At 39.1% G+C, this 15,297-nt stretch overlaps 1 protein-coding gene across 1 annotated transcript in view; it reads left to right on the forward strand.

Annotated features, from left to right (window-relative positions):
- kif3a (kinesin family member 3A) overlaps positions 1 to 15,297 on the forward strand; it is a 60,261-nt gene that overhangs the window by 36,739 nt on the left and 8,225 nt on the right. Inside the window, exons 10-15 of the mRNA XM_072264066.1 lie at positions 7,205 to 7,213; positions 8,038 to 8,194; positions 10,596 to 10,776; positions 12,006 to 12,116; positions 14,294 to 14,419; positions 15,124 to 15,177. Coding sequence (XP_072120167.1) covers positions 7,205 to 7,213; positions 8,038 to 8,194; positions 10,596 to 10,776; positions 12,006 to 12,116; positions 14,294 to 14,419; positions 15,124 to 15,177 — 638 coding nt within the window. The remainder of the gene's footprint in view (positions 1 to 7,204; positions 7,214 to 8,037; positions 8,195 to 10,595; positions 10,777 to 12,005; positions 12,117 to 14,293; positions 14,420 to 15,123; positions 15,178 to 15,297) is intronic.

The following is a 15,297-nucleotide window of genomic DNA, read 5'->3' on the forward strand; positions in this document are numbered from 1 at the left end:
GAAGGCCAATGCACTGTATGCCTTCTTAACCACAGAGTCAACCTACGCAGCAGCTTTGAGTATCCTATGCACTAGGATCCCAAGATCCCTCTGATCCTCCACACTGCCAAGAGCCTGACCATTAATACTGTATTCTGCCATCATATTTGATCTACCAAAATGAACCACCTCACACTTATCTGGGTCGAATTCCATCTGCCACTTCTCAGCCCAGTTTTGCATTCTATCGATGTCCCGCCGTAACCTCTGACAGCCCACCACACTTTCCACAACACCTCCAACCTTTGTGTCATCAGCAGATTTACTAACCCATCCCTCCACTTCCTCATCCAGGTCATTTATAAAAAATCACGAAGACTAGGGGTCCCAGAACAGATCCCTGAGGCACACCACTGGTCACCGACCTCCATGCAGTATATGACCCATCTACAACCACTCTTTGCCTTCTGTGGGCAAGCCAGTTCTGGATCAACAAAGCAATGTCCCCTTGCATCCCAGGCCTCCTTATCTTCTCAATAAGCCTTGCATGGGGTACCTTGTCAAATGCCTTGCTGAAATCTATATACACTACATCTACTGCTCTACCTTCATCAATATGTTTAGTCACATCCTCAAAAAATTTAATCAGGCCGTTAAGGCATGACCTGCCTTTGACAAAGCCATGCTGACTATTCCTAATCATGCCTCTCCAAATGATCATAAATCCTGCCTCTCAGGATCTTCTCCATCAACTTACCAACCACTGAAGTGAATCTCACTGGTCTATAATTTCCTGGGCTATCTTTACTCTTCTTCTTGAATAAGGGAACAATATCTGCAACCCTCCAATCCTCCAGAACCTCTCCCGTCCCCATTGATGATGCGAAGATCATTGCCAGAGGCTCAGCAAACTCCTCCCTCGCCTCCTACAGTAGCCTTGGGTACATCTCATCTGGTCCTGGAGGCTTACCCAACTTGATGCTTTCCAAAAGTTCCAGCACATCTCTTTATTGCCAAGATCCTTTTCTGTCTTGAATACTGAAGCAAAGTATTCATTAAGTATCTCTGCTATCTCCTCTGGTTCCGTACACACATTTCCACTGTCACACTTGATTGGTCCTATTCTGTCACATCTTATCCTCTTGCTCTTCACATACTTGAAGAATGCCTTGGGGTTTTCCTTAATCCTGCTCGCCAAGGGCTTCTCATGGCCCCTTCTGGCTCTCCTCATTTCATTCTTAAGCTCCTTCCTGCCTGCCTTATAATCTTCTAGATCTCTATCATTGTCTAGTTTTTTGAACCTTTCGTAAGCTTTACTTTTCTTCTTGACTAGATTTTCAACAGCCTTTGTACACCATGGTTTCTGTACCCTACCATCCTTTCCCTATCTCATTGGAATGTACTTATGCAAATACCCCCTGAACATTTGCCGCATTTCTTCCGTACATTTCCCTGAGAACATCTGTTCCCAATTTATGCTTCCAAGTTCTTGCCTGATAGCTTCATACCTTACTTCAATTAAACACTTTCTTAACTTGTCATTATCTTCACTTCCCCTAAGGGTTCTTTCACCATAAGCTCTCTAATCAATTCTGGTTTATTGCAGAGCACCCAATCCAAAATAGCTGATCCCCCTCATGGACTCAACCACGATCTGCTCTCAAAAGCCATCTTGTAGGCAAACTAGAAGATTCCTCTCCTGGTATCCAGCACCAACCTGATTTTCCCAATCTATATGCATATTGAAGTCCCCCATGCCTATTGTAACATTGCTGTTTTGGCATGCATTTTCTATCTCCCATTGTAATTTGTAGGCTCCATCCTTACTACTGTTAGTGGTATATAACCCCCATCAGTGTCTTTGGACCCTTGCAGTCCCTTCGCACTATCCACAATGATTCAACACCTTCTGACTCTGTCACCTTTTTCTAATGATTTGATTTAACTCTTTACCAACAGAGCAAAGCTGCCCCCTCTGCCTTCCTTCAGGTGACAGGCTGCTACCCTGACAGTCTCTTGCGAAATGTTTTAATACAATTTTGAATTAATTGTCCCCTGAACGATTGCAAGCTCTCCAGGCTCTGAGGCAGTAAAGCAGCCCAATCCATGATGCTCCTCTACCATGCTTCACAGTTGGAATGAGGTTTTGGTGCGCAATGCCCGTTTTCCTCCAAACATTGCAGTGTGTGTTTCTACCAGAAAGTTCAACTTTTGTATCGTCTGTCCACAGAACATTATCCTAGAAGCCTTGTGGAACATCCAGGTAGTCTTTTGCAAACTTGGAGAGCAGTGGTTCCCTCCATGGTGTCCTTCCATGAATAACATTCTTGTTTAGACCATAAGACAAAGGAGCAGAAGTCGGCCCATCGAGTTTACTCCACCATTTTATCATGAGCTGATCCATTCTCCCATTTAGTCCCACTCCCCCACCTTCTCACCATAACCTTTGATACCCTGGCTACTCAGATACCTATCAATCTCTGCCTTAAATACACCCAATGACTTGGCCTCCACTGCTGCCTGTGGCAACAAATTCCATAGACTCACCACCCTCTGGCTAAAAAATTTCTTCGCATCTCTGTTCTGAATGAGCACCCTTCAATCCTTAAGTCATGCCTCTTGTACTAGACTCCCCCATCATGGGAAACAACTTTGCCACATCCACTCTGTCCATGCCTTTCAACATTGGAAATGTTTCTATGAGGTCTCCCCTCATTCTTCTAAACTCCAAGGAATACAATCCAAGAGCGGACAAACGTTTCTCATATGTTAACCCTCTCATTCCCGGAATCATTCTATTGAATCTTCTCTGTACCCTCTCCAATGTCAACACATCCTTTCTTAAATAAGGAGACGAAAACTGCCCACAGTACTCCAAGTGAGGTCTTACCAGTGCCTTATAAAGCCTCAACATCACATCCCTGCTCCTATACTCTATTCCTCTAGAATTGAATGCCAACATTGCATTCGCCTTCTTCACCAACGACTCAACCTGGAGGTTAACCTTAAGGGTATCCTGCATGAGGATTTCCAGGTCCTGTTGCATCTCAGAACATTGAATTCTCTCCCCATTTAAATAATAGTCTGCCCGTTTATTTCTTCTGCCAAAGTGCATAACCATACACTTTCCAACATTGTATTTCATTTGCCACTTCTTTGCCCACTCTTCCAATCTATCCAAGTCTCTCTGCAGACTCTCCATTTCCTCAGCACTACCCGCCCCTCCACCTATCTTCGTATCGTCAGCAAACTTAGCCACAAAGCCATCTATTCCATAATCCAAATTGTTGATGTACAATGTAAAAAGAAGCGGCCCCAACACGGACCCCTGTGGAACACCACTGGTAACCGGCAGCCAACCAGAATAGGATCCCTTTATTCCCTCTCTCTGTTTCCTATACTCGTTCAGTTCCTCCACCATCTCCTTATCTCCCATTACAATTTCTCCAGCATCATTTTCTATCGGTCCTACATCTACTGTCACCTGTCTTTTACTCTTTATATATTTGAAAAAGCTTTTAGTATCCTCTTTGATATTATTAGCTAGCTTCCTTTCATAGTTCATCTTTTCCCTCTTAATGACCTTCTTAGTTTCCTTTTGTAAGCTTTTAAAAACTTCTCAACCCTCTGTCTTCCCACTAATGTTTGCTTCCTTGTACGTCCTCTCCTTTGCTTTAACTTTGGCTTTGACTTCTCTTGTCAGCCACGGTTGCATCCTTTTTCCATTTGAAAATTTCTTCTTTTTTGGAATATACCTGTCTTGCACCTTCCTCACTTCTCGCATAAACTCCAGCCACTGCTGCTCTGCTGTCTTTCCCACCAGTGTCCCTTTCCAGTCAACTTTGGCCAGTTCCCCTCTCGTGCCACTGTAATTTCCTTTACTCCACTGAAAAACCGACACATTGGATTTTGGCTTCTCTTTTTCAAGTTTCACAGTGAACTCAATCATGCTATGATCTCTGCCTCCTAAGGGTTCCTTCACCTCAATCTCTCCAATCACCTCCGGTTCATTACACAACACCCAATCCAGTATAGCCGATCCCCTAGTGGGCTCAACAACAAGCTGTTCTAAAAAGCCATCTCGCAGACATTCTACAAATTCTCTCTCTTGAGATCCAGTGCTGACCTGATTTTCCCAATCCACTCACATGTTAAAATCCCCCACAATTATCATAACACTGCCCTTCTGACAAGCCTTTTCTATTTCCTGTTATAATTTGTAGTCCACAGCACTGTAGCTGTTCAGAGGCCTGTATATAACTGCCATCAGGGTACTTTTACCCCTGTGATTTCTTAGCTCAACCCATAAAGATTCTGCACCTTCCGATCCTATGTCACTTCTTTCTAATAATTTAATATCATTTCTTACCAATAAAGCCAAGCCACCCCCTCTGCCTACCTGTCTATCCTTCCGATACACCGAGTATCCTTGGATGTTCAGCTGTTTTATGTTTTTCTTATAGTGGACACATGAACAGAGACTTTAGTAAGTTCAAGAGATTTCTGCAGGTCTTTTGCTATTACCCTTGTGTTCATTTTCACCTTCTTCAACATTGCATGTTGTGCTTTTGGTGTGATCTTTGCAGTCACCCACTCCTAGGGAGAGTAGCATCAGTACTGAATATCCTCTATTTGTAGACAATTTCTCTTACAGTGGACGAATGAATGCTCAGGTCTTTAGAAATACTTATTGTAGCTTTTTCCAGCTTCATGCATCTCTACAATTTTAAGGTCCTCTGAAAGTTGTTTTGATCGAGGCATGGTGCACATAAATGGATCTTTCTTGAGAAGAGCAGCCCTGTCAGTAACCTGACTTTGTGTGTCTTTTTTAAAAGGCAAAGCACCTCCTCAACCCACACCTCAGTCTCATCTCATTGATTGGAACACCTGACTCCAAGTAGCTTTTGTAGAAGGCATTACCCCAGAGGTTTACATACTTTTTTGAACCTAGACTGTGATTGAGTGGTGTACTCAATATTGATGAGAAGAAGTACAATTGTGTGTTATTAGTTTAAGCAGATTGGGTTTTTCTATTATTGAGACTTAGATGAAGATGAGACCATATTTTATGAGTAATTAATGTAGAAAACCAGGTAATTGCAGAGTTCACAGACTTTTTCTTGCAACTGTAGATGTTGAGTGAAGCAACTTGTGTCAATTCAAATATCAAAAATTTCTTGAAATGTGAAAAGTAATTCTTGTGAAAAGTGGTAAATCATTAAAAAAAATCCACTGTATCGCAATGATGCTGCTGTTTCTTTTGACAGTTTGTAAACATTGACCTTGCATTGCTTTGATAGTAATTTGAAATGCTCGATTAATCAAGAGCATATCTATAGGTGTATAAAGGTTGATGGGACGAGACGAGGCAGGTTAATAGTTTGCCGTGGACTAGTTGGGCTGAAAGGCCTGTTTCTGTGCTGTAGTGTTCTATGACTATGCTTAACTTTCTTGGGTTAATGGGCCAGGGCTTCAGTTTTGATGAGAGGAAAATGCCTCAAAGCAAGTACTTTTTCCTCATTGCTAAAGTAGTCATGTTGCCTGTTCTAAATTGCACTCTGTAACTCTCAATATTTAAAATGATTTTGAAGTAGTACTATTGTTAAGATATAAAATCAGAAAATTCTGAAACTAATTGGCAGGAGGGGGAAATAGTTGACCTTTCAAATTAGTCCTCCTTTAGTGTCTTTTAAGAGACTCTTAGATAGGTACATGGAGCTTAGAAAAACAGAGGATTATGCGGTAATGAAATTCTAGGCAGTTTCTAGAGTAGGTCAGTGTGTAATATATGTTAATGAGACATTAATTCCAAAGTATTGAATGTGTCAGACATCAGTTGTAAAGGGAAAAGCAGTGCAGTGGATAGAGGGGAACAGATGGACATTATTTACTTGTATTTCCAGAGGGCGTTCAATAAGGTGCCACATAAAAGACTTATCCATAAGATAGGATGCATGGATTTTGGGGTGATTTGTTAGCATGGATAGAGGATTAGTTAGCTAATAGAAGGCAGAGAGTTGGGATACATGGGTGTTACTCTGGTTGGCAATCAGTGGTGAGCGGTGTGTCGCAGGGTTTGGTGCTGGACCACAACTGTCACAATATACATTAACGATCTAGAAGAGGGGACCATGTGTAGTGTATCCAAGTTTGCTGATGACACTAAATTGAGTGGAAAAACAAATTGTGTAGAAGATGTGGAGAATCTGCAGAGATATAGACAGGTTGAGTGGGCAAGGATCTGGCAGATGGAATACAATGTAGGTAAATGCAAGCTCATCCACTTTGGAAGGAAAAATGGAAGATCAGATTATTAAAATAGTTAAAAATTGCAGCATGCTATTGTGTAAAGGGACTTGGGAGTGTTTGTGCATGATTCACAAAAAGCTAGTTTGCAGGTGCAGCAGACTATCAAGAAGGCAAATGGAATGTTGGCCTTCATCTCTAGAAGGATTGAATTTAAGAGCAGGGAGGTTATGCTGCAGCTGTACAGGATACTGGTGAGGCCACACCTGGAGTATTGCGTGCAGTTCTGGTCTCCTTACTTGAGGAAGGATATACTGGCTTCGGAGGTGGTGCAGAAGAGGTTCACTAGGTTGTTTCCACAGAAGAGGGGGTTAGACTATGAGGAGAGATTGAGTTGACTGGGACTACTCGCTGGAATCAGAAAAAAGGAGGTCTTATAGAAACATATAAAATTATGAAAGGGATAGATATGATAGAGGCAGGAAAGTTTTTTTTCCACTGGTAGATGAGATTAGAACTAGAGGACATAGCTTCCAGATTCGGACGAGTAGATTTAGGACGGAGGTGAGGAGGAACAGCTTTTCTCAGAGAGTGGTGAATCTGTGAAATTCTCTACCTAATGAAACAGTAGAGTTCACCTCAGTAAATATATTTAAGACAAGGTTGGATAGATTTTTGCATAGTAGGGGAAAAGGTAGGTAGGTGGAGATGAGTCCATGGCCAGATCAGCCATGATTTAATTAAATGTTGGAGCAGGCTTGACGGGCCAGATGGCCTATTCCTGCTCTTATTTCTTCTGTAATTTTTAGCATGGTTCAGATGCATGGTTAAGATTTATTAACTTTTATTTGTTTATTGTGACAGTTCATGCCTTCATTGCTGTAACTATTAAAAATGCAGAAATTAATGATTTATTTCTTTTTCCTCCTATGTTCGCATATTGTCTATGTGGGGTCAACTAATTTCTTCCCAATTAAAGATCAAGCAGGTTTGTAATTTCTTCTTATTTTCTCTGGTAGAATATTTTTCGTATACTTTTTTTCTGCCTGCGTTGTCTTTGCAAATTCTGAATGCAGTGCCATTTAAAATAAAATGCTGAACTGCATGCTTACAAAAGAACAGCACAAAATCCTAGAACAATTAAATTGAGCAAATGACCATGGTTCTCCATGGACTATTGTCCTCTGTAAATGTTGTGGTGATTGGGCCACAGATGGTGGATCCTCGATTGTTTTGATGACTTTTGACAGATACCTTCTATCAGAGAGCTTGAAAAATGGTAATCAGAGACATTTTAAGTGTAATTCAGCCTTATATAATTAAAAGAAAGTATTAAACTAGTTACTTTAAAACATTAAACTATGAATATTAAGTAGAATAAAAGTGAACAGACATCTTTGGTTGGCTTGCATGTTTTATTTGGATGCAATGGCATCTGCGCCCATATTCTGTCAGACTCTTGAAATAATAAAAAAAAATGTAGATGCTGGAAATCTGAAATAAAAACGGAAGATACTGGAAGTATTCAATAAATTAAGACAGCATCTGTGGAAAAAGAAAGTTGATATTTCAGGTTGGAGACTCTAAGAATTGGTTATTCTGAAGATCTAAAATGTTCCACACTGTCTAACACACTGAATGTTTCTAGTACTTTTTTGTTTATGTCATAAAGTTTGAGTTAGTGCACAGGCATAAAAGTTGGCAATGAGTTTAATTATAAGGGTGACTTATTTGGCCAGAGGTAAGTAAACTTGGCCAAATCTAGATATGTGACATGCACTGTGATATAACACAATTTATTCTGTAATGAAGGAAGGAAGAAAGTATCTCCTGAAAAGATGGCGGAAATGCAGGCAAAGATTGATGAAGAGAGAAAAGTTCTTGAAGCCAAGCTTGACATGGAGGAGGAAGAAAGAAACAAAGCAAGAGCAGAGCTAGAGAAGAGAGAAAAAGACCTGCTGAAAGCACAGTAAGATAAAAGAATATAAAGTTCAGTTAATAGTTTTTGAGGTGGAAGTCACAGAAATCACTAAAATACATAGACTTAAATTTTGTAGTTGTAATGATGGTGAAAATTGCTTTCATTACAAATGTTTACAGTCTGGTTTTTATTGTGTGTTTGTGTGAAATTATAAAGTGGTGGTAGGTAAGATGATTTGTACTCATGTTCTTAAGCGCCAGCTACCTTTGTAGTTTTGTTATTCAAATCCTGAAGTAGTTTTGAGTTAAGTGTGTCTTAACATTTTTAACATCAGTTGGAAAATTTTACTCTGCTCCTGGAAAGGTATGTACAGAATAGGATTTCCTTAAATGTATGCTAAAGGTATGGTTACTTAATGCGTTACATATCTTCTGTTTCAGATTTGTTGTATTCACTGTATTTTTAGTTTTGCAGTATCTGCTTATATCCACTAGATGTGGCTATCATGTCAGTGAAGAGAAAAATGTAAGTGAAGCTAGACTAGGCCAATCAGTCCTTCATGCTCTACCAGTCAGCAGGCTCACTGCTGATCTTCCACCTCAACACTACTTTGTCAAAGTACATATATGCCACCATATACAATCCTGAGATTCATTTTCTTGCAGGCATACTCGGTAAGTCCATAATAGAATAATAACTGTAATAGGATGGATGAACCATTTTGCTCATCTACATGGAGCATTGTTGTAGGAAAGCTGCATTCATCATGAAGGACCCTCACCACCTAGATCATACTGTGTTTTCACCCTGCTGCAGAAAGAAAGTACAGGAACCTCAAGACTCACACCACCAGGTTCAGGAACAGTTATTACCCCTCAACCACCAGGCCCTTGAATCGAGAGGAATAACTTCACTTGTCCCATCACTGAAATGTTCCCACAACCTATGGGCTCACTTTCAAGGACTCATCATCTCATGTTTTCAATATTCATTGCTTATATATTTATTATTATTTATTTCTTTTTGTATTTGCACCATTTGTTGTCTTTTGCTGATTGGTTGAACACCTATGTTGATGCAGTCTTTCATTGATTCTGTTATGCTTTATTGAATAAGCCCACAGGAAAATGAATCTCAGGGTTGTATATGGTGAGAAATTGTATGTTGATAATAAATTTACTTTGAATTTTGAACTTTGAAAGTTTTTACAAGGGACATTCTACACTATTCATTTCATAAATGCCGAGAAAGATTTTAACAGATTTCAAAGCTTCGTTATAGAGTATTTGATCCTTTAGTCTGATCCAGTTTTGTGCCTTCTAGAGATATCTGAACAGGACAAGAACAGTGGAATATTACAACTGGTCACTTCAAAGAATCATTGCTGAGTAAAAATGTAAGGTTGAAGTAGGAAATATAAATTAGGTGTAAATCATGTACAGAGAGCAGAATGAAGATTGGAAAAAGCCGACTACAAACGAGGCAATAATTATAGAAATAGACAAAATGTATAAAAATATTGTCAACTGTAATATCAGGAAATTTAAATTAATTCAAAGGTTCAAAGGTCCAATTTAACATCAGAGAAATGTATACAATATACATCCTGAAATGCTTTCTCTTCGCAAACATCTACAAAAACAGAGAAATGCCCCAAAAAACGAACGACAGTTAAACGTAAGAACCGAAAAGTCCCCCTCCCAGCTCCCCTCCCTCCCGCGCATAAGCAGCAGCGAGCAACAATCCCCCCCCCTCCCCCACCGGTTTAAAAAAGTCAATTTTCAGAGCTAGATAAGTTGTTTGTTTATTGTTATCAATTTACCATTCCATTAAAATTGACTCCAAATGCAACATAGTTCCTATAATTGTTTTTTGCCCTTGGAAATAAGCTGATGGATAAATACTGTTAATTCATATAGTTTAAATAGATACTTTATTGATCCCAAAGGAAATTACAGTGTCACAGCAGCATCACAAGACTGATGCAAATATCTAGTCTCTGTAACTTGTACTTGGATTAAGAAAAAACTTTAGTAAAGACAAATTGTATTAAAGCTGCTTGGTTCAAGTGCTGACTGCAAATATTGCAGAAGGAATACTCTTTTAAATTATGTTATGTCAAATGTTTGCAACCATGATTACAAGTAATTTTGCATTAGTAGTTGTTCGCAATTTCCCATTAGGACTTTGAGTTTGTATTTTTCTGATTAAGGTATTTTGTTGAAATTTTTTGGTGGACATTCAAATTTGCGTTCTCCATCTTTATGGGAGATTTACTTGCATTTTATTGACTGGCAATGATAAGCATAACTTCAGACTCTGTTATATGGTCTTGCACTGACTTGCTTGTAGCTTGGTGTTTTCATTACTTTTTTAAAGAGAATTTACATTCTAAAGCTGTTTATTACAAAGTAATTGAATAATGGAATTCTTTCACTGGACCTCCTAGGCAAGAACATCAGTCTTTGTTGGAAAAATTGTCAGCTCTAGAGAAGAAGGTGATCGTGGGAGGAGTGGATCTTTTGGCAAAAGCTGAAGAGCAAGAGAGGCTGCTGGATGAATCTAATTGTGAACTGGAAGCTCGCCGGAATCGCGCAGAACAACTTAGAAAGGAGTTGGAGGAAAAAGAGGTTAATGCTCTTAACACCATCCTATTATCACAAAATTAAACTCTACCTCGGCTAATCTTCCTTATGATGTGTAATTTAAAGGAATTAAAGTTAAAATTGTCATCCTTTTCTTAGTTAACCTTGTCTTTGCTCCTGTTACTTCTAATCTATCCTATCTTGTACCTAATACTGTTTACCCATAAATTGTCCCTATGCTGACCTACATTTAAGATTATTATTCTGTTTCATCTATATTTTTCTCTATGTACAACTTGGGCCTCTGATTACTCCTGTTTGAGATAACCAGGGTCATATTTCTTCATTGAAGGTATTTTTCTTAACATATATCCTCCACAATGATTAAGTAACTGCAGAGACTAAGTTGTTCAGTCTGTTTAATTCAGATTAGTGTTTTCTTGGATATATGTGGTTAGTACAGGAAAGTGGCTCAGTGATTAAAGTGACATTGAATGGCAGATCACACACAAGGAACCAATGGCCTCTTTTTGTTTTAAACCTTCCTTTATTGTTTTATTTAACTTTTGGGTTCCTTACACTGAAGATTCAGATTCAAAATCAAGTTTAATTTCACTGGCATATGTCGTAACATTTGGTTTGCGGCAGCAGTACATTGCAATACATAAAAAACTATAAATTACAGTAAGAAATATATAGTAAGGAAGAATATTAAGTGAGTCATGCAAAAAGAGGGAAAGATACCATGGTAGTATTCATTGTCTATTTAGAAATCTGATGGTGGAAGAGAAGAAGCCGTTCCTGAAATGTTGAGTGTGTGCCTTCGGGCTTCTCTACCTCCTACCTTCCTCCCTAGATCTTTCAATTTCATCTCTTTTCTTGACATCCTTAAAATTTTGTCTGTTCCAGTTTTTTTTTCAGTATGATTTCTCTGTCATTTTGCCTTTTGCCACCCTTCAACCTCTCATTTAATAACCTGTTTGTTGGATTGGTGTGCATTAGTTTTCTGATTATATTTTTATGGAATAGTGAAGTTAATTTTCCTTCATTGAAGATATTTTACTAATACAGATAGCCTCCTCTATTATTCATTATGTTGAAACTACGTTAGCACAGATATATTATAATTATCAGCTGACCTCAATAATGTTCTTTTTGCATCAAAGCTTTTGAAACAGCTGTAGGAAAAGATAATTGTCCTCAACGTTCCTTCCATGTATATTATTGTTGATTATTTCTGAAAATGTTTCTTTTTGCTGTGTTTTTCATTGAAGCAAGAACGTCTAGACATTGAGGAGAAGTATACCAGTTTGCAGGAGGAGGCACAAGGTAAAACAAAAAAACTGAAGAAAGTTTGGACAATGCTGATGGCAGCAAAATCGGAGGTGAGATACTACTTGAGGATATAAAAGATCTTGTTTAAGTTGTACTGATTCCTTTAAGCATGACTAGATGACCACACCGTTAGGCTTCTGAACTCCTGGCTGCATCATATTTGAAATGTCACTGGTCAATCTGTTCCGTACTTTATGATATTTAATATTAATGCACTTTAGTTTGTTATTTATCTGTGATTCATCTGTAGATTTTATCCTTATCTTCATAAGTTATCGTGTGTTATGTGCTTTACACCTTGGTTTGAAGAAATGTCTCATTTCTATATACAGTATATATATTATACACATCAGGGTCCCCAACCTTTTTTGCACTGCGGACCGGTTTAATATTGACAATATTCTTGCGGACCGGTCGACCCGGGGCGGGGAGGGGGGGGAGGGATTGGTGGGGGAGAGTAGGGTTGCCAATGGACAAGAGTAGCAGTCAAATACGTTGTGTTTACCCAGAGTAAGACTACAATGACCATGAAGCCTTGCGCGGGCACCTGTGCGCATGCGTGACCTGCGCATGCATGCGCCTCCCAATTTTATTCCTGCAAATCGTTTTGGCAATTCTGTTCGGGGGGCGGGTGGGGGGGGGGGTGTTAATCAGGACCGGAATATAGGTGATAAGTGGCTAATACACTCAGTTTCGTTTCTAAAGGGGTTTATCTAATGAATTTAATATTAAACACACGGCGCATATTTTCCTCGCATGAATATAGTCAATTATCAGGGGAGGACAGGGGAGCTTGAAGTAAGTATTGAACGAACTTCCAGTAGAAGTGGTAGAGGCAGGTTCGATATTATCATTTAAAGAAAAATTGGATAGGTATATGGACAGGAAAGGAATGGAGGGTTATGGGCTGAGTGCAGGTCGGTGAGACTGGGTGAGAGTAGCGTTCGACACGGATTAGAAGGGCAGAGATGGCCTGTTTCCGTGGTGTAGTTGTTATATGGTTATATAAGTAAGTCAATAGCATCATAACATTTTAAGTAACGTTTGAATATGAAACACACAGCACATATTTTCCCCGTATGAACATATAAAATCATTGCAACACACCAATATCGCTGAATCAGTGGGAGCCCTGGGCTTGTTTTCCTGCAACAAGACGGTCCCATCGAGGGGTGATGGGAGACAGCGATACTCGATCGGGGTTCCTTATGTCCAGTCTATTCCGCAATTTAGTTTTCTTTGCATTCATTGCAGAAAACTCCGCTTCGCAGAAATATGTTGGAAGCAACGTTTTCAGTGCTTTCGTGGCTATCTCAGGATATTTAGCCTTGACTTTGATCCAGAATGCCGGCAGAGATGTTATGTCAAACATACTTTTCAGCCTGCCGTCATTTGCAAGCTCGAGGAGTTGATCTCCTTCCCGTGCTGACATGGATGACGCGTGGGTAACAACCTCACATGCGTAATGGCTCAACAGTGGGCGTGAAAGGGAATGAGGAAAGGTGCAGCTGACACATATCGCCAAATCATATCGTTTCCTCATGGCCCAGTAGCATATGCTTTGCGGCCCGGTGGTTGGGGACCGCTGATATACATGTATGTAGTTAAATGACATTAAACTTCACTTGACTTGGTTTGAGTATATTAAATTCTGAAAGCCCAAACTAGGAAAGATATATTTTAAAACCTATCAGATGATCTATACTACTCAGCCAGCCATGGGGCTAGTGCACTTTCTGCATTTGCTTTGGTATAATCACTGCAATGAGTACCCATATAGAATGCACCGAAGTGTCAGGCTTAGAACTTGGAAATTTTAATTTAAAGTTAACACATACAAAATGCTAGAGGAACTCAGCAGGTCAGACAGCATCTATGGAAAGGAATAAACAGTTGACGCCTCGGGCAGTGATGAAGGGTCCAGCATTTTGTATGTGTTACTCTGGATTTCCAGCATCTGCAGAATCTCTCGTGTTTGTAATTTAAAGTTGACAGGAAAGACTTGTATTTGAAGAAGAAGGGCTAAGAAATATAAAACAAAACTGTATATATTTACTGGTCATCTCCTAATTTTGTGATTGCTTTTTCAATATAAAAGTAAAGCAGTTTAAAATTGCTCTTATTGGACAATGAATTGAAATAAACTGAAAGTCCAGGTTTTTGTATTAAAACATTGAGGTGTGACATGATGGCATTGATGATGGTCTGTTGTGGTTATTATTCAAAGATGGCAGACTTGCAACAAGAACATCAACGTGAAATCGAAGGACTGCTGGAGAATGTAAGACAGCTAGGCCGAGAGCTCAGACTCCAGATGCTCATTGTTGACAACTTTATTCCTCATGAATACCAGGTTAACTTTTCTTTAATAATTTACTTACGTTAGGGTTTTTATAAAATTGAATATTTTCCACTTGTATATTGAGCATACCTTTTGTCTAGATAGTTGCTGGGATTGCTTGAATGGTGCAGTTTTCATGAATGTAATGTGATTTCATAATGTATGCTGTACATCACTGCTGCGTGTGAGATTTTGAACCTAGGTCTGAGGGCTATTTGATGATTCAGGTGGAAAAGAATAAGCAATGAAAATCAGTGTGTGCATAAAAGGAAACGCAAAATGCCCTTTACTGTGAAGTGTTAGCCTGCACCTTGTCAATAGAACTTGTAACGATAATCGATATTCCCAAATTTTGGTATTATAAATGTTTCAGTAAAGTTGTATTTTGGGCAGTAAGCTGGGAAGTTTACAGACTACATTTAATCTTCCACTGTTTGAATTGATTATGCCAAATGGTAGGAAATTCCCATTAAATTATATGCAAAACCTAAACCTGTTGAAAATTCTGATTGATAATTGAGGACATTAATAACAGAATTAGAGAATAAGAGGCTTATTTGTACTTCAGAAGAGCCTGACAGTTTAATCAAGCATGATTGATCAGAATATGTACTACATTGAACTGGGTTACACCTTGTATTTATTATATTTTGTGCTTGGCACCAATAGATAAAAAGAGAGCAAGTTTGTCTAAAATGGATATTTATACCTTCAAGGAGATGATTGAAAACTACGTACACTGGAATGAAGACATTGGAGAGTGGCAGCTGGTAGGTTTGCAAAGTTGATTAATTGTAACATTTAAGACAGACCAGAGCATTTATGTTGACTATATCTACATGTAAGCCATAGAAGTGTTTCACCAAGAGCATTTACAGAACACAGAAAAG

The sequence above is a fragment of the Mobula birostris genome, chromosome 7, assembly GCF_030028105.1.
Source record: "Mobula birostris isolate sMobBir1 chromosome 7, sMobBir1.hap1, whole genome shotgun sequence".
In the NCBI taxonomy this organism is placed as follows: Eukaryota; Metazoa; Chordata; class Chondrichthyes; order Myliobatiformes; family Myliobatidae; genus Mobula; species Mobula birostris.